General features: G+C 38.3%; 6 protein-coding genes across 6 annotated transcripts; 3 read left to right on the forward strand and 3 right to left on the reverse strand.

Annotated features, from left to right (window-relative positions):
• Positions 1-231: 231 nt before the first annotated feature.
• Positions 232-3,064, forward strand: GCK72_015008 (uncharacterized protein; the record flags this gene model as incomplete). The annotated part of the gene is made up of 4 exons (XM_003108393.2): positions 232-411; positions 1,694-1,897; positions 1,970-2,590; positions 2,648-3,064. 4 exons carry the CDS (start codon positions 232-234, stop codon positions 3,062-3,064), a joined length of 1,422 nt encoding a protein of 473 aa, XP_003108441.2.
• A 634-nt stretch (positions 3,065-3,698) lies between these two features.
• GCK72_015009 (uncharacterized protein) lies at positions 3,699-6,144 on the reverse strand (the record flags this gene model as incomplete). Its single annotated transcript, XM_053730573.1, has 8 exons — positions 3,699-3,777; positions 4,191-4,418; positions 4,469-4,660; positions 4,709-4,913; positions 4,956-5,061; positions 5,105-5,224; positions 5,837-6,061; positions 6,115-6,144. 8 exons carry the CDS (start codon positions 6,142-6,144, stop codon positions 3,699-3,701), a joined length of 1,185 nt encoding a protein of 394 aa, XP_053585345.1.
• GCK72_015010 (uncharacterized protein) lies at positions 6,022-13,413 on the forward strand (the record flags this gene model as incomplete). The annotated part of the gene is made up of 16 exons (XM_053730574.1): positions 6,022-6,081; positions 7,392-7,460; positions 7,791-7,932; positions 9,399-9,582; positions 9,630-9,705; positions 9,754-9,810; positions 9,860-9,981; positions 11,347-11,470; positions 11,513-11,617; positions 11,676-11,814; positions 11,862-12,132; positions 12,183-12,427; positions 12,475-12,674; positions 12,719-12,961; positions 13,019-13,193; positions 13,238-13,413. The coding sequence occupies 16 exons, from the start codon at positions 6,022-6,024 to the stop codon at positions 13,411-13,413; spliced, it is 2,388 nt and encodes a 795-aa protein (XP_053585346.1).
• Positions 13,414-15,076: 1,663 nt separating this feature from the next.
• On the reverse strand, positions 15,077-15,554 carry GCK72_015011 (uncharacterized protein; the record flags this gene model as incomplete). Its single annotated transcript, XM_053730575.1, has 2 exons — positions 15,077-15,233; positions 15,388-15,554. 2 exons carry the CDS (start codon positions 15,552-15,554, stop codon positions 15,077-15,079), a joined length of 324 nt encoding a protein of 107 aa, XP_053585347.1.
• Positions 15,555-17,077: 1,523 nt separating this feature from the next.
• On the forward strand, positions 17,078-17,555 carry GCK72_015012 (uncharacterized protein; the record flags this gene model as incomplete). The annotated part of the gene is made up of 2 exons (XM_003108717.2): positions 17,078-17,346; positions 17,399-17,555. The coding sequence occupies 2 exons, from the start codon at positions 17,078-17,080 to the stop codon at positions 17,553-17,555; spliced, it is 426 nt and encodes a 141-aa protein (XP_003108765.2).
• A 257-nt stretch (positions 17,556-17,812) lies between these two features.
• Positions 17,813-18,268, reverse strand: GCK72_015013 (uncharacterized protein; the record flags this gene model as incomplete). Its single annotated transcript, XM_003108418.2, has 2 exons — positions 17,813-17,957; positions 18,003-18,268. The coding sequence occupies 2 exons, from the start codon at positions 18,266-18,268 to the stop codon at positions 17,813-17,815; spliced, it is 411 nt and encodes a 136-aa protein (XP_003108466.2).
• Between the last annotated feature and the right edge of the window lie 3,775 nt (positions 18,269-22,043).

The following is a 22,043-nucleotide window of genomic DNA, read 5'->3' on the forward strand; positions in this document are numbered from 1 at the left end:
AAGGAAAAAGTAGAAGAGAGGGGGGACGACGTCATCTGAAAAGAAGGGGCTCCGGGCGCTCGTGCTCTTTTCTCTTTTTCTCTCTTCTTTCTAGTTCTTCTCTACTTCTTCTTCGTATCGATTGAAGGCGTATGTGCTCTCACTTTTTCTAGAGAAACAGAGAGAAAGACCCTCCTCCACGGCTTCATCCAGGCGCCGTCACTCCTCGCCCCAATTCTTTCTCATTCTAACATGCTGCACGCGATGCGGCCGGTGCTTCTGGCGACGGCTCTTTTCGCCGTCACCGCCCACGCCTTCTTGGGATTCGGAAATGGAGCGGCACGCAAAGCTGAAGACGCCAAATGGTCACACTATCACAATCAGGAACAATTGGAGACAAAGTTGACGGAGATCAATGAGAAGTGTCCAGAGGTTTGTGGTTTTTTTCCTTGTTTTTCAGTTTTTTGTTTTCGTTTTTCTTTCTTGAGTTCCTGGTTTATGAGAACATGAAGTCATTTTCTTAAGTATGGTTCTAGGTATCTGAAATTCGTTTTAAAAATTGAGATCCCTAGAAAAAGTGACGTGTACTTATGGCGTTTTTTTTCGGGTTTCTCTTGGAAACAACTCTTCAGACATGTTTTTTCACCGACTAGACACATAATAAATTTTCGGCGAAACTTGTATAGCTGGAAAGCTGCATGTCATGAGGATTCTGAACAAGTTTTGGTTAGTGTTGAAGGAAATATAACGCTTCTTCACACATGGAGCTAAAGTTTGAAGACAAATTCAGAACCCTGGTTTCGTCAGCTCCCCATTGCCACGGCTAGACAGTTCCAGACATGATTCATAGTCACATGTCCTCCCAGAATCCATTTGCTTATTAGCTTCTTTTCTCCCAGGATAGACATCACTCTGACTAATAAATCAGAACGCCTTCAGTCCTTTTCTCACGTCATCAGACCACGAGAGCTAGCACTTTTCTCCGAAAGAACGGGGCGGCTTGAATGGCCTTTTCCGAAAATCCCTGGTGTCAATTTCTTCTTCTTCTTCTTCCATCCATCTATCAAATTACATGTTCATTCTGATTTCTAATTATGGAAGAAGCCACCACCTACCGTAATCTGGTCTTTCGAAAATCGTGTTGAACTTTTGCATTTCGAAGTGAAGAGCTTCAAAGTGATTGACGTCAAAACTGTGAGAATCTATCTTTTGATTCTGAAAATAGAGCGTGGGCTCCAATTTCACGATTAGCTTAGTTTTGGCGTTCATGAAGCAGGATTACTGTAGAATGAGTCAGCTATAAGAAGTAAACACATCTAGGTCAACCTAATCCTCTATTCATCCATGTTTTTGAGTCCAAAGCATGACGTCTTCTACTCAAAAAGGAGTTCAAATTCCGAGTACAATCCTAATAGTAAGCCAGAAATTACCGTCAGCGAAAAGATCTAATTCTAGTTTGAAAAAGGAAAGTGAATGGAAGACCCCCTAATTTTGAAGTTTATGACGTTTTTTTTTCACACATTTTTTTGTTGTTTTGATGAATAATCCCTCTCTCTTCCCTTGTTTCGTTTTCCGCCTACTTCCTTCTGAGACCTCTTGAGCCGAGGAGCTCATTAGCGGACACACACTCCTCTGTTTTTTTCTTGTTCATCCAAGCGAAACAGGCACAAAGCATCGAATCCAATCGAGATGACCTCTAAAAAACAATTTCCAGATCTCGACACTCTATGAAATCGGACAATCTGTTGAAGGACGCCCATTGGTTGTTATTCATTTCTCAACCACCCCCGGAGAGCACATTCCAACCAAACCGGAAGTCAAGTTGATCGGAAATATGCATGGAAACGAGCCAATCGGAAGAGAACTTTTGCTTCGTTTCGCTGAGAACCTTTGTGATGGAGCCGTTAACAATGATAAGGTTGGTGAGGGAGCTGAAAATTGACACCTCAAGATTATACCAAATTATTTTTTAATCTCATTTCAATTTCAGGAAATCATTCAACTCCTCAACTCCACCTCCATCCACATCCTTCCATCAATGAATCCAGACGGTTTCGAGCTTGCTCTCTCCACTGAACCAGCTCAACGACAATGGCTCACTGGACGTTCCAACATCAATGGAGTCGATCTCAACAGAGATTTCCCAGATCTTGACAGCATCTTCTACGAGCTTGAGAAGATCAAGGTCCCGAAGTTCGACCATCTTCTCTCCTTGTTCGAGGATAATGTCGATCGACAACCAGAGACAATTGCAGTTGGACAATGGACTCTTTCACTTCCATTCGTTCTCTCTGCTAACTTCCACGAGGGAGATCTTGTTGCCAACTATCCATTCGATGCTGCCACCGAAGAGAACTCTCAGAAGACCGCCTACTCCGCATCTCCAGATGATGGAACCTTCCGTTGGTTGGCCAAGTCATATGCTGACAATCATGCTCATATGTCGAAGAACGATCATGCTCCATGCGACGGAACTAGTCAAGACGCGTTCGCTCGTCAAGGAGGAATCACCAATGGAGCCAAGTGGTACTCTGTCGCCGGAGGAATGCAAGACTTCAACTATTTGGCCACCAATGCTATGGAGATCACTTTGGAGTTGAGCTGTGAAAAGGTGAGCAAATTCTTAATATCTTAATCAAATTTTATATTTTTCAACCATGTTTTCCAGATGCCAGCCGGATCCCAACTTCCACAATTCTGGGAGGACAACAAGAAGTCAATCTTCGAGTACGTCTGGAAGTCTCACTCAGGAATCAAGGGAATGGTTGTTGATGCTCTCACCGGTGAACCAATCAATCGTGCCGTCGTCTGGATCCGTAATGGAACTGAATCCACCCCAATCAAGCATCCAGTCACCACATGGTCCGAGGGAGATTACTACCGTCTTCTTCCAGCAGGAAAGTACGAAGTGATCGTTGCCGCTGAAGGATACGAGATTGCCGCCAAGAATGTGACAATTGAGAATAAGGTCCGTGACAGTGCTCTTGTTGTCAACTTCGCCCTCTCCCCATCCGCCGAAGAACCATCGGAGAGTGAACAAGAGCAAATCGCCGAGCTCGTCAATGAGATCACCCGTCGTCGTTAATTCAACCCTCAACACTTATTTCACCAACATCTACCACGAGTCAACATCATCGCCCCCCACCCCACACACCCCACGCATCTCATTTCTTTTTTTGAAACAGCAAACAATTCTCTTTAATTTATATTATTTCCCCCCGCCCGGTTCGAATCATCACCATCTCTGAAACATCTAATTGTATATTGCATTTTGGCACAAATTGATTTGAGGCAAAATAAATCGATTTACATGTTATTCGCGTTGTTAATCGTTATAAATTTTCAGATTTATAAGATCAGAAAAATGGTTTTTTTGTGTCTAGATAGGGCTAAACTTAAGGTTCTAGCACATGGCTAACTTTAGGGTTCTAGCAGGAAGTCACGAGTAAAATGTTTGTAGATCAAACCTAGATCTAAACTTTTGTAGTGGACGCTTAGTTCTTGGCATCAAACGATATTTAAAGTTCGTGAGTAACAATTTCTGTCTGTTATTTTGCGAGACCAGAGTGAAAAAATCGCTGACTGAAAGTCATAAAACTGCCTGTTTTTTCTAAAATTCATACATAAAACTTTCAAAAAGACAATAAATTTCTTGAACTAGTACCCGAAATGACAGAAAACAAAAACCAAAAACAATTAAAATGAGATCTTCTTATTTTTCACATGACGAATTTTCCGCATTGGTCGAAAGTGTCCGGATACGTACTGTTGATATAGTGCATGAATCTTTTGTATGATCTGGAATAAACGGAACGATTATTTCCAAGTTCAGGTTCTTTCTGGGTTCAAAATAGACGCACTTGTTTACTGTTTTCAGATTGAACGTATGTACTTGGAGAGCGTATTGTGGTGACACAAATTGTCTGATACTTTCAATTTTGTACCGGAAATGTAGATCAAACCTAGGAGTATAGGTTTGTAATGAGCAACTGATTTGTATCGTGCGGAATTCCGACTTCCGTTTTCGGGTTTTCACTTCCGACTTGTAACTTGCTAGGGAGTGTCCTCACAAAAAGTTGTCAACTACAAAAATATAGCTCTAGGTTTGATCTACCTACTTCATGAAAATTGAAGCCCTTATTCCACCCGTAACACGTTTTAAATGAAGCCGAGATGAGAAGCTTCCAAAATTCCTACAGTAGTCTCCTTACCGAGTCCTTAACCGTTTCTGATGTGTGAGCACCGCTGATGACAGATTAGTTTCTTGAGTTTTGACTCCTCGATGAACATTGAATACGTGCGATGCCAGGTGAAATGTATAATTCGCACGACACAACTCGTAGACCAGACTCTGCTGGTCACGAATTCTAGTTGGAATGTATTCCGGGTTGTAGGGATCTTTTCGATGGAGAATTAATTGTGCTTCCCAGGAACTGCTTCTGAAAATGTTCCTGTATCAGGGAGCGAGAACAATGAAATGGAGACTTACTTATAATCAATCTGCCACGCATAGGCTTCCGTTTGATTCTTACTCATCCGGAACCATTGCCATAAAGACTCGATCGTGTGCCCCGCTGGGAAATATTTGTGATGGAACTCGAATGCACGGAAAGCTTTGATCATCACAAACAACTCCTTATGATCTACAGGCACATGTGCCTTGTTATCCACTTCGAATCTTCTTTAAAAATAAAAATTTTCTGAAAATCACGAGGCCGAGAAAACATACCGTATCACTAATAACTTCTTATCCTTCTCAGTAATATATTTATTTGCCAACGCTTTCATTTTTACTGCGAATCCCTCACTGAATACCATTTCTACGTCAGCAGTCATATGAATATACGACAAAGCTCCTTTTCTTGCAACATTTCTCATAACATTAATTGGATAGATTTGAAACGGAGGGATCACACGACCACGCTCTCGTGATCCTAGAAAATATCAGTTAGGATATGGTAGGTTTGAGAACTCACTTATAGTTGCATTGAACGTGCTGCATTTTCTCAACGATCGTTTCACTATAATGGGATCACACACTTTTTGGAATGGAGACATTCGGTAGACAATGTGGAGGCTTAGCTGAAAACTCTTAATTCCAACTTTCACATTCAGATTGCGATACCTTCTGATTAACTTTCGTGGAACACCGATGCACTTCATGAAGATAATCGACTGCTTCACTTGAAGTACGATCAACGAAAAGGGAAACGGAGATTGGGCCATTCCAGTTACGAGAGGAACACTGAAACGTTTTTTTTTCAAAGTTGTCAATTTTTCCCCTTTTTTGCATAGAGACTAACGAATGGTCAAAGTTTGCCTTTTTATTAGGATTACTCTAGTATTTAGTTTGATCTATTCAATTTTCAGTGACATCATCCGATATTTTTGAACACGGAACTAGTCAAACTACAAAACAGAATGTCAGATTTCGAAGCACCTGCTTGGCTGGAAATAGGAAATGGAGGCAAAAATCGGAAATCATAGGTTCGAAGGCTTTGGGATATGATGAAATCATCAGTTTTGAAACCAAGACATATCGAAAGTTGGCGTTTTGAATGGGTCAATTTGGAACTAAACATTTTTAAATAAAAGATATTTCTGGCCAGATTCTCACCGGTTCCAATTTGTCTCGGGTATGAAATTGAAAAAATAAATTATGAGGTGTCGAGATCCTATTCTAAACAGTTGAACATCTGAATGTGCGGCAGTAAAGTCACGATCATCTCTATCATCATATTAAATTTCCAAATTTTTCTTTTCAGAGAAATAAAGCACATAATAGTGTTACTTGGTAATCAGAAAATGTATCCCTCCTCATTCCTTTTCACCGAAAAAAGTTCAAAAGTTCCCTTACCTGTCCCTCAATCTCTCTCATATAATGCGACGTGGCATGAAGTACAAGTGAGATCGGTTCCAACCCATCGTCTCGAAAATCTCCAGTCGCTCTGGTCACATTATAAGCGACACAGAAATCGGATCCATACTTTTTAGTCTCATACTTTATATACTCTCCTTCATATTTTCGATTTGGAGCATCTGATGTCGAATGTTGAAGAGAAAAACCTTGATGACGGCGGATCTGCAACTGAGAATTTAAAGGTTTTCCGAATGATTTGAAGAGATGAAACTAACCATATTAGTTGCATAATAAACACAACACATTATCTGAACTAATACAATGAAATGAACGAGTGCTCTCGAGATTCCCCTCATCCGATTCTCGTCTTGTCGGGATATTTTGATATGGGATTGTTATACTCGTAACCAGGAAAAAGGTTGAAAAAGGTAAAATAGACAACTTTTCAAAAAAGAATATATCTTTGTCTCTCTTTCCATTCTCTCTTTTTTTCGAAAGATAATCCGTACCTACGTAAAGAGAAATGATGTTGGCAGGAGGGGACAGGCGGCCGGGTTCAATGTTCTGGTCGAATTTAAATAGAAGAAGAGATATCTATCGGGGTTGGGGTGTCTTCGGCGCGTTTTTAAACTGAAACAATTTATTGAGAATCTGAATACAATTTCATAAGTAATTTTTCGTTCCGTTTGTTGGTGTCTTGTTCTTTTCCTGATTCACGGAAACAAGCCTATTTCTGTTGGAAAGTGTCGATATTACAGGAACGATGTCTGCTGAAAAATCAAAAATTTCTTTCTTCAAAATTTTGAAACAGAAGGTCTCAGGCTTATAATTAATTTGAATTTAACACACAATATGGAACTTATGAAAAAACACTTAGATTGGGTCTGGTGCAACCAGCCTATTTGGGGCCAGTAGGAAATTTGGGTCGAAAATTCTGACCGGCCTAACTCCCTCGGGATATGCCTTTGTTTCTGTTTGTTATCCAACACCACAATCCAAAGTTCCTCATTTCATGAATAAACCAGTTGCAAAGTGAGAAGCTTCATTTTATAAATAGTGGCTGATAAGAGCAAATATTGAACGGATTACTCACTGATTAATCAGAGGAAAAAAGAGAACTTTGAGTGGTGACATCGGATGGATCTTTATGATTTTCAGAACGGTTTCATTGCTGATACATATTCAGAAAAAATATCGAATTTTCGAGTAATGGAAACTGGATTGCTGGTACCAAACTAACTTTTTGGAAACCAATGAAAATAGGTAAAATTAATTAATTTGATGGTAGCAAAAGCAGCATCTCAATTGAATCTCAACTTTTTCAATAATGTGATATGATTCTTTTTTTCTGATGTCCAGCTGAAAATCATTTTTATTTCATTTTTAGGTATGCCATCTCAACTGGCAATAAATGAGCAAACAATCGAGTCAATATTGTTACTTATTGGCACTTTGATCGGGGGTGAAAATAAAAAGATTCTCTCAACTCATTTACTTTTCTCATTCATTTTTCATTTGCAGCGTTCTTTTTTTAATTAAAATTAATTTCCAGATGAAACGACAGAGCACAATCGAGTTGGCAAGTATTCATGAGAGTGAGGATTCGATTTCTGATTTGAGGGTAAAATTTGTATTTATGTACGGGTTATGAAATTTGGGATAAAGTCGTGAAAGATAAATATCAGTATTTGGAAAGTCAATTTTCCTGAAAATTACTAACTTTCAGAGATGTATTCTGATATTGTTGGAAAAAAATTGAAATCTTTCAATTACCCGTGTCAACGTAACAGTCCTTTCAATTTTGTAGTCTTCAACCGTACACCTGTTCGATTGTTTGTTGACTTTCCTGCCATATTTGGCTTTCCGAATATTTACCAAACTTCCAAATTACGGGAAAAACACCTCTTTGGCCACTCAGTAACAATTCTCAAATCTATGTACCGAATTACAGGAAATACTGGCTCACACTGAAACAACTCCATTCCCTTCTCAAGCCTCAACTCCCACTAGGCCTGGGTTGCCAACAAGATTCGAGCGAATGGCAAGTCAAATGACATGCCCTATTATTGCAGAAGAATCAAGCGATAGATACGGTAAGTGTGTGTAGCCGTGGACTAGCTTTTTCTAGGCCACCAATGTTCAACTGGATAGTTCATCAACCAGAGCATCCGTGTTTCATGTCGTCAATTGTAAGGGAGGAGGAGGACGGGGAATAATTTCTCATGAGCTCACCGATATATGTTGTACATGATATTTGTTGTGTTGTTGACCGTGGAACAGGTTTTTGCCCCTTGCTTCTTTCGTGCCGATCTTTCGGCTTTTGCCATCAAAAGATGGTTACACAATATGCTCACTTACCTGTCTGATACGTCACCTTTTTTTGGACTCGCTGGTTTTGGAACTTTCATAAAAGTGCATCTTAGTACAGTATATGTATGTGTCATAGTTCCTTTTGTCCTTTTTCTCTTCTCTTTTTCATCTTCGTATTAGTTAGAGAGAGAGAGAGAAAGAGCTGGACAGTCTGCCTGGGTTTGACCAACAAACAGACTGACCCTCCCTCCCTCCGTGGTAATTCCCATTTCACGGCTTGTTTTCTTTTCGATGAACAATCGAAACGAGTGCTTCTTCTTCTTGGCTCACAGAGCATGAGATCGTTTGAGCCGCCCTGTGAGTTCAAACCGGAGAGAGGGTGCACCTTCCGAAAAAGAAATGGAAGAGAGAGAGAAACAATCGAGTCCTGTCAAAATGTGAAATGACAGTTTTTGTTCATTCCCCCGGTTTTTTGGGGAGGTTAGGAGGTTCGGTTTTACCGGTTATCAGTTACTTTCTCGCTTGAGTTTTCTCACATTCAGATTTTGATAATCTCAACAATCGGTGTAGGTTTTGCTTGGTATATTTTGAGCCTATTGACAATTTTCAGTTGAAAAATCTGAAAAATCCTCAACTTTTCAAATAGTTTTACGGAGTCACAGAATCTCCCCTGAAATACATTTTTGTAGAGTTTGTAGATCAAATCTGGATATCCATTTTTAACGAGATAATCTTCAAAAGCTTTTTTTGCAAAAGTTACAATCGGTCAAATGTTTTCTTTAATTTTCGTGCATTACATTAGTTCGAATCTACGGGAGAGAATTACAGCAGAACATTTGGTGAAAACTTGAGGAAAAATAGTATTTTTTAGGAAAACAATTATTTTAGCCTCAGCAAAATGTTAGCCTCAGCAAAAAGTTAGCCTCAGCAAAAAGTTAGCCTCAGCAAAAAAGTTAGTTCTGAAAAAACGAACGTTTGTTTTACTGAAATTCGACAAAAGGTCAGATGAACAGCTGTCCAAAAAGCAACTGTTCAAACATTCTCATTCAATTGTTTCTGAAATTTTTTCTATGATTCAACTCAACGTTTCTTTCTGGAAAAACTTCAATTTAATAAAAACAACGCTTCCAAACAATTGATACCATAACCAAAACAATAGATAGTTTTTACTTAAAACATGAAACATTTCCCATTATAACTTCTCTCTTCCCTTCAATTCCCAAATCATTCATTCCTCCAAAAATGTCAGGCACCGAACCAGACCGTCCACTAAGCCGGTGTCTTTCGGAGATTCGTCCGGCTCCTCCGCCGAATCCTCAACATCATCCAACCCGTCGTTTCTCACTATTTCGACGTCCTTCTTCACGAAGCACTGTGGATCGCAGGGCATCGTGTGATTTCACATCTGCCTGGCTGAAGACTTCAAATTTTGAGTGAGTCTTTGATGATTTTAAATAAGTTACGTCTTTAATAATTTCAGTCTACGAGAAGCTGGAGGACAACAAGAATCAGACAATCAACCGGTCGAAGAACAAGAAACAATGGGAATACCAACGGTATACCAACACTTTCTGAAAAACATTCCACAATAACTTGTATTTCAGCAAAATGAGGCACTGGACCACGTACGATTCTCCGAACACATCGAACGACCGGTACAAGTGAGTCTAGACATTTCATTTATGGATTTGTTTGTTCATTTATTTGCAGCTAACACGAATCGATTCGAACTATTCGATTAGCGAAAACGACAGTGAGAACGGATCGACGACAGATATTGACAAGACGCCCGAATCGGCGGAGACCACCTGGATGAGGGACAAAATAGCAAAGTGAGTTCAATGGAACAAGCATACATGGGAGGGGAGGGGAGAATAGCGGGCGTTTAAGGTGTGGGAGGTGACTGTGTTTGACAAAAATATAAGTTCCAAAAGAAAATAGTAGATGACGTAGGGGATCGGTCTATGCCCAGGCCTTTGTCTGTGTCTTGGTAAAAGTATATCTAAATCATGATCTAGATTAATGGATTTAAGTTGGGACAACACCGGAAACCAATATTTTCAGAGTTGGTCTAGTCTGGATTTAGGCCTACAGTGCCAGTCAATAGGTTATGAACTTTGACCGTTTTCAGTTTAACTTTGTCACGGAATAGCCGGTTGCCCGAGAATTTCAGCTTTTGTAAGATTTGCAGACCGAACGTTGAGTTTCATGGCCTAATTTTTTCGTACATCGGATCAAAATATACAGTACCGGTCAATCGGTTATGAAGTTTGGCTGTTTCAGTCGAAATTGTCCAGCTTTGACAATGAATCTAAGTAGTTTTAAGTGTCACATCCTGCAGGTTTTTAATAGATCATACAGATCAAAAGTAGAGCTTCATTTTTGTAGTTGACAACTTTTTTACGGGCACTTCCTAGCAAGTTACGTAGCGACAAAGTAATTACTCTTTCAAATCGACCAATTTCAGTGCAAAATTGAACGATTTTTGAGCTGTCCTCTTAAAATGACCATAACTCTCTAAGGAGTTATCGTACAAAAAAGTTGTCAACAACAAAAATGAAGCTCTACATTTGTTCTGTATGGTTTATACATAATTTACTTTGTGGGACAATCAGTGATACCGTAACACTCTCTCAAAGTTGGTCATTTTCAACTGAAAAATGCCAAATTGTATATCTTACTGCTCGGTACTGTACTGCCTAGTAAAAACTGTACTCTCCAGTTTTATTTCCGGGTCCAAACATCTTAGATCTGATCAAATAACTTTTCAATCGTCTTGATCGGAAAGTGTCTCTCTGTTCGTTTTCTTACAAGAATAATCCCCTTCCAAATACTATAATTAGTCAGGGAGAGAGAGAGCGAAGAACATGCAGAAATGTGTGTGTTCCAATGTCACTTTGATCATTCCCCCCATCCCGTCTTCTTCTTTTTTCTGCTTCTTCCGAATAGTACAGTGTTTACCAAAATGCCACACCTCGACAGTTTATTCTCAATCGTCGTCGAAACTAGACGCAATCCAGTGAAAGCTTCTCCTTCCCGTCGTCGGAATGGGAGAATCTGTTCACTTATTCAGACGATCATGTTGAGATTATTGTCGGTTGATGAGAACTCTCTCGGTCCTAGTGCCAGGTAACGTTTGGGATGGATTGAGAGAGTCAAAAATTGCTTTTTTCTTTTTTACAATGATAAATTTTCAGAACATCTCTACTCACAGCATGTACCGTATTCTATGCATTATTCTTGACAATATTCTCATTAGTTTTGGAGTTGGCACACTTACTGAATGATGAAGAATCAAGAAAACTGAATAAGAAAGATATTGTGAGTATCTATTAAGAAAGCTCAAAATTCATTTAATTCCAGATTTTCGGATTGTACATGTACGGTGGCTCACTTGTTTTCTTTTTCTACATGTATATTGTTCTACTTCTTAATCCGAGGTGGTATTCGACTATGGACTACTTGAGGGTGAGTTGATGAATGAGTTTGGAGTTTCAATTTTAAAAAGTATTGTTTTCAATTTCAGAAAATGTTCGGAGTCTGCTTAACCAGGCCTAAAGTGAGCCCATCTTCGGACTCACTAAGTTCTGCAGCGGCTACAGTAAGAAAAGTGACACATAGTAGTCCATCAGCTGGAAGTCTCTTTTTGAGATTAGGATCTGTTGGTAAGTGAGCTTGCAATAACTAGGAACAATTACAACTTTTCTTCCAGTATTCGGTGTAACTGGTGTTGTCTACTACGCTTTCCTTGTCTTCCTGTGTGACCTTGATCCCACCTGTTCTGGTCTGTCGATCTCCCTCGATATCTGTGCAATTTTATTCATTTTTATCCAAATGCATTTCATATTTTGCAACTGGAAACTGTCGATCACTGGGTCTCATATGGTGGCGAGAATTGGGACAATGCATTTGGTGGCGGCTAATTTGTGGACATGGATTCGATATGTATTGATGGAAGAGGGAGTTATGGAGAAGGAGATCAGGTTGGTTTTCGTTTTTTGAATTGGATTAAACTAACTAATTTTGTATTCAGAGAAGTGTTTAAACATCGTCCTGTCGTTCAAAACCAGAGCCACTCATCGGAACTTTCTGCTGAGAATTCCAAGGACCTGTTTTCGGAAAGTTCGAGAGAAGATGATCACGACATGAAAATGGGTCAAGGGAGCTGTCAAGCTGTGGAGTGTTTCTTAGGAAGTCTTTCTGAAATTATGTTCACTTCTATTGTCGAGTACTCTCTGATTGCAGCTGCTGTAATGTATATTGTATGGAGGAATATAGGTATTGTTTTTTGACGCCTGAAACAAAACTCATTTTCTGATTTTTAGGTCGACAAGACCATGGCTCCACCTACGTTAAAAGAAAGCATCAAATCCGTGTGGACTGCTCAAAAACCACGACTGGACTGTTTCTGGGACTAGCTTTTCTAGCGGTTACATTCACTTCGATGGTGGTTTATTATGGATTCACAATGATGCATAGGTCAGAGAAGGCCGCGTATGTCTATGCGTTTACGGATATGTTTCAGGTGAGAGATTCAGATTCAGATTTTTTTCATAAATATATTTTCAGTATGTCCTGTCCACGATTGGAGTTCTCACTGCAATATATCAAATGCGTGCTTTGAAATATTTTAACAAGAAGACGCATATTCAGAATTCTGATCAAGAACTTCTAGATCAGATTCTATTATCGATTGGTCTAGTCGGTGAGCTCATATATTCTGTGGCTGGTTTAGTTGGACTAACCGGAGACAAGGCGTGGAACTCCTTCTCGTTCATTTTATTATTCGTGCATATTTTTAGATTGATTCAGGTGAGTCTCTGGATATTTGGATATGCAGACGGATTGAATATGAGACATATTTTGTAGGTCGGTACCCAAACATTCCTGTTACACGTGGCAAGAAGTGTTCGAATGGGTGGAGAGGATAGGGAGGCACAACCAGGAAAACAGGCGATCACTTTCCTTTTGACAGCGAATCTCGCGATATTCTTCATGAATTTGTTTGAAAGTGAAAAAGCTGGAGTCTCGGAGGTTATTATAGGTATCCACTTGATTCCAGGATTATCATCTGATCCATCTTTTCAGAATACTATGGAAAACGATCATGGGTGTTTCTTGTTCGAAGTTTCTCCCCGTTGACAATATTCTATCGGTTTCATAGTTCAGTTTGTTTTGCGGAGATCTGGAAGAATGTCTACGCTGCGAAAACTCATCCGGTGCATAATACAGCCACGTCTACAGCGACTCCGATTAATATTTAGAGTATCAAAAAGAGTCGTGTTTATTTAAGATTTCATTTGTATATTTTGTGGTGATTACGGGTATGGAAACAATGAAGCAGTTATTAGTTTGGGCTCTTTGTAGCAGTTTGAAGAACAGTTGTAGTACTGGAACGGAGGAAATTAAAAAGTATAATTTCTTTGCCGTGGTACAATTCTCTGGGGATGGAATCAGGAAAAAAGCTGTTAACTACAAAAATGCAGATCTTGGTTTGATCTACTTATACTACTAGTAATTGAGACAATCTGTGATACCATAACAGGCACAGAACCGGCCGAAAGGTTGTAAAATTTGGAAGGTTTCAGTTGAAATTGTTTGTACTAACACTCCCTAGAGTTATAGTAATTTTAAGACAATATTTCAGAAATTGCACTATTTTACACTGAAATTGGTCGATTTGAGGACGAAATTACTTTGTCGATGTGTAACTTGCTAGGGAGTGCTCGTACAAAAAAGTTGTCAACTACAAAAATAAAGCTCTACCTTTTTTCTGTATGGTTTTTACATGATTTACTTTGTGAGACAATCAGTGATACCGTAACACCCACTCAAAGTTGGTCATTTACCACTGAAAAAGGCCAAATTGTATATGTTACTGCACGGTACTGTACTTACACTATGTACTAGTTGAGCCAATCTGTGATTCCGTAACAGTGAGAATCGGTATTTTTTGAACCATTTGTAAAACTGACTGACCAGTAACGTAACCATGAACAGAACAGTACATAGGACTTGCTCTACTTATGTGAATAACGAGACCAAATAAAAAAGAGCAGAACATTCTGCCCACATTTGGATCCGTCCGCATTAGTTATTTGTGCACTTATGCGATGGGGAATAAATCAATTGTCAAGGCCGAGCTTTCTTTTACTATTTCTGTGTTTTTTTTTCAAAAATTTCAAGTTTCATGTAAGAACTGCGCAATTCGGGGCATTCCTTCTTCCAGTTACCCTTTGATAAAAAGTTGTGAATTAACTAAACTAAAAATAATGGAATTAACAATAAGGGACCATTATATTCTTCCAGACCATTATTCTCAAAATGCCAAAAAGAAATTCGAAACGGGGAGAAGCTGTTAGTGTTGAGAAACGAAGCCAGAAAATTAATTTTTCTGAATCCAAGACCTGTGAGTTTCTGCTTTTGGTTTAAAGCTTCTAAATGTGCTCCTTTGCCAAGCACTGCTTCATTTCAGACATTAACATTCTATTTTTCGAACTCTTTATGCTATATAATAATATCGCTCATGGCAATTTTTGTCGATTATGGATATGATCCGATAATATTAATATCTGTTGGTACAGCTGTTATAACAGTTGGAACAGTCATTTGTTTCTACAAATACGATTCAATTCATCGCACCGGATTTTGTAGCTACGACTGGATTCACGATGAACTTTTGAACATTTCATAATAAGTTTGATAACTTTATTAATGTAAATTTTACCTTTTTTTATATTTATAAAATGAAATAACCAGCTCTTGAGTTTTTTTTTTGATAAATGAATTAGTACAGTACTCTTCATCTTATTGCTGCGAGCGTGTGTTTATGTTCGATTCGTGAGAAAAATTAAGCAAATTATTTTTAATTATAAGTTGAAACATGAAATGCTATAAACTCAGAAAATAATAGTACAAAACAGAATCTTATTGATCATCCGCCGGCCACACCACCATTTTGAACGGGAAGTGTCGTTCTGAATCGAGATAATCTCTATCTATTATTTGTTTGAATGTTGCTCGTCTTCCATCTTTACTACGTATGTTCGTTCCATCTTCAAACACGGCAGGTCCTATGAGAAGTCTGAAAGTTAAATGAGTAATATTACGCAACTGGAGTCTAGACCGAAACCCACTTGCTATTGTAACTTCTCACAATCGAAGCATTCGCTTCCTCCACCTCAATTCCATCAGTAAGTATCTTGAGATCTAAAAGTCTGACTCCCAATTAGAGGTACTTCATTCGATAATTGCATCCATTTATCCATGCTTTCAAATATCTATTCATATCAGATGACGTGAATGAGAATGATGTCAAATCGATATGAATGCAATCGAAATCCATTATATTATCCAATGTAATCCACTTGTTTAAATTGTAGGCATGCAACCACAAGTTATCCATTTCAAATTTTGGATTTAGCTTTTCCCCCTATGTGAGATTTCGAAAAATTAGCTATGTCGAGGCTTTTTTTTAATATTTAAAGTTTGACAAAGTGAAATAATATCAGCAATATCTTCTAGCGTATTAAAATCAATTCGCACATCATCAATTGATTTTTGACGGTGATTAAACCAGCGCAGTATTCTCGATACACTTCCAAAGCACTGGTCAGCATTCACGCTTAAGCGATGAATTTCTGTGTTGAAGACGTAAGACATCTGGTCGAACTTCCGAATAATATTAAGAATGCTAATGTCTTCGAAAATGAAATTCAAAGAATACATTTCATCCTTCCAGTTAATTCGATTTCTCTGCTCAAATGGAATATCGATCGCATGCACCTTCGTTCCATCAAGTACGATAGCTCGTGAATTCATCCAAAACAACACTTTCAGTTTGAAACGTTTCCTGGGAATTACTGAATGAAGTCTCATCATTGTTCGTTTTGAAACATTTGATAATAAAAGTTTGAAACATTTTTATGAGCTCAGAATATGTATTTTAAAATCTTACAAATCGATTGGAGCCCAATTGGCGTATATTCGTCTGAGCACGACAAGTGGAAGTTTAAGGAGGGGAAAGGATGAATTCGGTAGCATGGAATACTTCGAAAAAATCAGATGTGTGGATATTAAAACTGTGCGGTCGATCAGAAAACGTCTCAAACAATCCGTGACGCAACCGCGACGCGCCACATGGACCATTGATTTAAAATCAATATTAAATACCATTTGGAAATTGCAGTGGAGAGGCGAGTCATCATCGTTTGAAACGTTTTCTGATCGACATCACATATTTAACTCATATCCACCCTCAATTAAAATCTACTGTGGTCTTCAAAGTTTTTCATGCTACCGAATCCATCCTTTCCCCTTCTTAAACTTCCACTTGTCGTACTGAGACGAATATGCGCCAATTGGATTCCAATCGATTTGTAAGATTTTAAAATATATATTCAGAGCTCATAAACATGTTTTAGACTTGTATTATCAAATGTTTCAAAGCGAACAATGATGAGACTTCATTCAGTAATTCCCAGGAAACGATTCAAACTGAAATTATTGTTTTGGATGAATTCACGAGCTTTCGTACTCGATGGAACGGAGGAGCATGTGATCGAAATTCCATTTGAGCAGAGAAATCGAACTGACTGGGAGGATGAAATGTATTATTTGAATTTCATATTCGAAGACATTAGCATTCGTAATATTATATGGATGTTCGACTATGTGTCTTATGTCTTAAACACAGAAATTCATCGCTTAAGCATGTGTGCTGACCAGTGCTCTGGAAATGTATTGAAAATACTGTCCTGGTTGAATCACCGTCAAAAATCAATAGATGATGTAGAGATCGATTTTAATACGAAAGAAGATATTGCTGATATTATTTCTCTTTGTAAAAATATGAATATTAAAGAACGCCTCGATATAGCAAATTTTTCAAAATCTCACATGGGGAAAAGGTTAAATCCAAAATTTGAAATGGATAACTTGTGGCTGCACGCCTACAATTTAGACCAGTGGATTACATTGGATAATATAATGAATTTCAATTGCATTCATATCGATTTGACATCATTCTCATTCACGTCATCTGATATGAATAGATATTTGAAAGCATGGATAAATGGATGCAATTTTCGAATGAAGTATCTTTCATTAGATCTCAGACCTTTAGATCACAAGATACTTACCGATGGAATTGAGGTGGAGGAAGTGAATGCTTCGATTGTGAGAAGTTATCGTATACCGTGAGTTTAAGTCTAGATTTAAGTTGTTTAATATTATTCATATATTTTTCAGAGTTCTCCGGGGACCTTGCGTGTTTGAAGGTGGAACGGACATACTTAGTAAAGATGGAAGACGAGCAACATTCCAACAAATAATAGATAGAGATTATCTCGATTCAGATCGAAAATTCTCGTTCGAAATGGTGGTGTGGCCGGAGGGTGGTCAATAAGATTCTGTTTTGTACTATTCTTTTCTGAGTTCAATAGCATTTCATGTTTCAACTAATCATTAAGAATAATTCGTTCAAATTTTCTCAAGAATCGAACATAAAGACACATCCGCTATCGAAAAGAAACTCAAGAGTTGGTTACTTTATTAAAATACCGTGCAATAAAATAAGAAAACAATAGTTTTAAGTAGCAGAGTAGATTGAATTCCAAATAAGTACACCATGAAAGAACAAGAAAAATACGGCAACCGTTGAGGTCATTCCCATACAAACATGTCGAATTGGACAGTTCCAATTGGGTACTTAGGATTGGGAGTCTTAAGGAAGGTAGCTAGCATTCCTTTGTTGTTTCGAATATCGTATCCACCTTTCAACTTCAACTTTTTTGATCCACATTCTTTGCTGAAAAGAGTTGGAAGACATTAGATTAGATAGGAATCAACTTACTTTTCAAAAATTCTCTCTACGGTAACCGGTATCTCCTCAACTTCAATTCCACTTGTCAGAACTTCTAAATTCAAATCCTTCACTATCACTCGGAAACGCTTCAGTCGTTGGTTAGACCCGTTAATCCACTCTTTCAGAAAACGGTTCAAATCTGTCTCATCAAATTTGAAATTTCCCAGTATAATTTGAATACAATCAGAAGTCAGAATAGTGTCAATACTTAACCAGTCAGTGGAGGTTACACTATGAATTTCCAGAAGATCCATTTGAAAATTGCAGTGGATAGGTTCAATTTTTAAGCTTTGATCTCGATCGATGAGAAGATAACGAGTGATTTTACAGTTATCTAGAAATATGGAAATCTCTTTTGAATCTACCACCGGACCAAGAATAACGCAATTTTTCAGAGCCTTCTGACGACCATTCAACCAGTTCGAAAGAGAAGCAAACTTCCCATTACAGATATCTCTTCCTAATGTAATAGAAGCCACATCACATTTATCACGGCCTCCCACAGAGGCCCTCTCAAAGTACTGCGCGCAGTTCATTGAGAGGGCCTCCGCTGGAGGCCGTGATTTATAGATAGTGCATAAATAATCGATCCATAGTTTGTTCAGGTTTAATGAGTTATACCAGTCATCTGACTCATGCTCAAAGGGAGTGATTCTGTTCAAGTATTGATTTCTAGGATTTAACATTGAAAATTGAAAGTGATAATCTGTTTCTCCTTTTTTAGCACATATTCCGAAATGTTGATTGAATGTCACACTCAATTCAATTGAAGATGACATACTATGCACCTTTACTGCCATACGGCTCCGTTTAGAAATCAATGAGAAGTCGAATCTATAATACAATTACAAATAAACGGAATGTTCTAAAAAAAAAGTTACAACTTACAATTTATAAAGATCCCAATTACTCATAACTTGTTTCAAAGGAACCATTGGGAGTTGCAGAAGAGGAAATCGGGAACCGAGGCGTTCTCTTCTCATGTCTACCGAAAAAAAATGAACAGAGAATAGAGTCGACTAGCAGAATACGTTGCAACTGCGTTGCTGCACTCGTTAATCTAGATGATCTTAGTGGGTAATAGAAGAGTGTATTGTTTGCACTACTGCCGTTACTAGTGCCCTCACCCATTTATCCAGATGATCTGAACGGATTGGTGAATGACATCGGCACTATTATTGATTGGGATCCCATCTTAACACATAAATACTTGGTTGTAATAGGGTGTCATAGTTTAAAATATTGCTAAGCTACTGTGATTTTCGATAATAAGGGAGACCCGAAATGGGAAGTTTTTGCTTTTCCTGTCACTGCGTGCTGAAAATCAGCGATAAACATTTGCTTTTTTCTATGTTTCCAGATAAAAACAGTCTAGATCCCATGTTTTTGTAGGTGATCCTAATGTATAACTCTGGTTTTCTTGTTTTCCACCCCGGTGAAATTGTGTAATTTTCGGAAATAAGAGAAATCCAAACAAATTATTTTTTACGTTTCTCGGAAAAAAAAATTAGCGATAAAGCATAGAGTTTTTGAATTATTTAATATAAATTAAGGTTAGATCTTACAATTTTCATAAGTGGTCCTCACATACAAACTGAATTTTCATGTTTCCAACCCTGCGAAGTTTTATGATTTTTGAGAAATATCAAAAGTCATTCATTTCGAATTTTTCAAAATGTAGCTTGGATATATTTGATGTTTTTACGTTTATTTGGTCTTTACATTTGTTTATGTTTGAAAATAACAATCATTTCAAGTTCTACTTCACTTGTTCCCTTTTTGCTGATTCACACACTTTCGACAGTCAAGCAGACGCGTCTGTTGTATTACTAGAAATACCAACTAATTACAAAAATAAGAAGCAAAATGCTAACAATTTTAAATTTAAAAAAAGAAAATTATTAAGAAAAGATTATTATGATAAAGAGGAAGTACAACACATTATAACGGTTTTTGATTCTTAATATTCCCCAACTTTTACAGACAATGAAACAGATGATTCTGAGGAAAACAGGTGAAAATGAAACATAAAATGTAAGGCCAAATTATTCTAAAGGAAGGGGATCAGCTTATACTGACTATAAACTGAAAAGTGTGACTTTGTGGTGGGTATGTCACGTTCAAATCCTGCGTTTCCTTTGTTCTGAATAAGAAATAAAACCAATCATAAAAATTGGCGTGACCTGGCCGACTCAATTCATCCGACCTTATCGGTAAAAACAAACTTCAATCAGTTTGAATTTTATATTTGACCCGCGATGTCGTCTCTCCTCCATCGTCTCTTGTCTGGTTAGTTTCTCTTTCAAAAACTTTGGAGTTGGAAAATATGAGTTTTACAGCTTTCCTCAAATGACGTCTCACTCTGTCATTCTCCGCGCCACCTTCCGATCTATCGTCGACGATCAGCAAAGGATTGAGATGGGAGTAAGAATAGAACCGTATGTAGCTCAGCGCGGAGATCAAAGAGTTGTCTTATTTCGTCTGAAAACGAACCGTAAATGTATCTAGTAAAAAGGAACTTGACCTTTGTACCACGCGTAATTTATTAAACCAGAACACCGGTCATTAGTTGTTTTTTCACCGCGTGTTTCTCACTTTCTTGTTCATTTCCAACTACTCTGCTCGCCACGGTAAGTGAGTTTGCACGAAGAGACGCCTAGAAGATTTCTCTCGCATCGCGCTGTAGAATACTTTGGAAGCAGCAATACTTTTTGTTTTTGTTGGAATTGACCCAAACTTGGAAGGTTCCCTTGTCAGTCTTTAAACCAGCAAACTGTTAGATGGAGACCAATAGATTCGCATAGGATTGCAGGCGATTGACTTTGTTGTCAATGAACCAGTAATCCATTTTATGCAGGGTAAGTACCAATAGGTTCTAGTTAACCACAATATGGAGGCCAATAGATACCCATAGGCTTAAAATATGGAGACCAATAGATACCCATTGGCTCGCAGGAAATAGTCTATTCAGACTATAACCCAGCAAGCCACAAAATGGAGACTAATACATAGTTACCCATAGGATTGCAGGGACTAGTTCAGATACCAGTATTCCATATTATGGAGGGTAAGTACCCATCTGTTTGCGGAGAATAGACTTCACAAACGAACCTTCCAAGTCGTGGTTAATTCCAACGAAAACAAATAGTACAGCCAATTAGAAAACCTTTGAGTTCATAATCATCCCTTTTCTAAATCGTATTATATTTTATGCCGAAGTTTCAGAGTTTTCAGCGACACGGGAGATTCCTATTTTCAACTTTTCACGCGTGCGATTCGTTTCGGATAAAGTTGTTTGCAAACTTGAGACCGTACACAACGGATCCATTGAAGTATAGCGAAAAGAAAACCAAAGAACATTTAGAATTGCAGGGAGAGCTACCGTGATTATTTTGTAAGAGGGAACTTGACATTCGTCCCACGCGAAATTTATTAAACCAGAACACCGCTTATCATTTGTTTTTTCACCGCGTGTTTCTCACTCTCTTGTTTATTTCTAACTACTCTGCTCGTCACGGAATGTGAGTTTGCACCAAGGGACACCCAGAAGCCTGCTCTCGTCCCGCCCTTTGTGTAGTACCCTGAAACTAACAATGCTATTTGTTTTTGTTGGAATTGACCCAAACTTGGAAGGTTCCCTTGTCAGTCTTTAAACCAGCAAACCGTTAGATGGAGACCAATAGATTCGCATAGGATTGCAGGCGATTGACTTTGTTGTCAATGAACCAGTAATCCATTTTATGCAGGGTAAGTACCCATAGGTTTTAGTAAACCATAATATGCCACCCCATAGGCTTAAAATATGGAGGCCAATAGATACCCATAGGATTGCAGGGACTAGTTCAGATACCAGCATTCCATATTATGGAGGGTAAGTACCCATCTGTTTGCGGAGAATAGACTTCACAAAGGAACCTTCCAAGTCGGGGTGAATTCCAACAAAACAAACAGTTCAACGAAATAGAAGTCTTTTGAGTTCGTAGTCATCTCTTTTCAAAACCTGATGTCGAAATTCAGAGATTTCAAAAT

The sequence above is a fragment of the Caenorhabditis remanei genome, chromosome IV (genome assembly GCF_010183535.1).
Source record: "Caenorhabditis remanei strain PX506 chromosome IV, whole genome shotgun sequence".
Taxonomy (NCBI): Eukaryota; Metazoa; Nematoda; class Chromadorea; order Rhabditida; family Rhabditidae; genus Caenorhabditis; species Caenorhabditis remanei.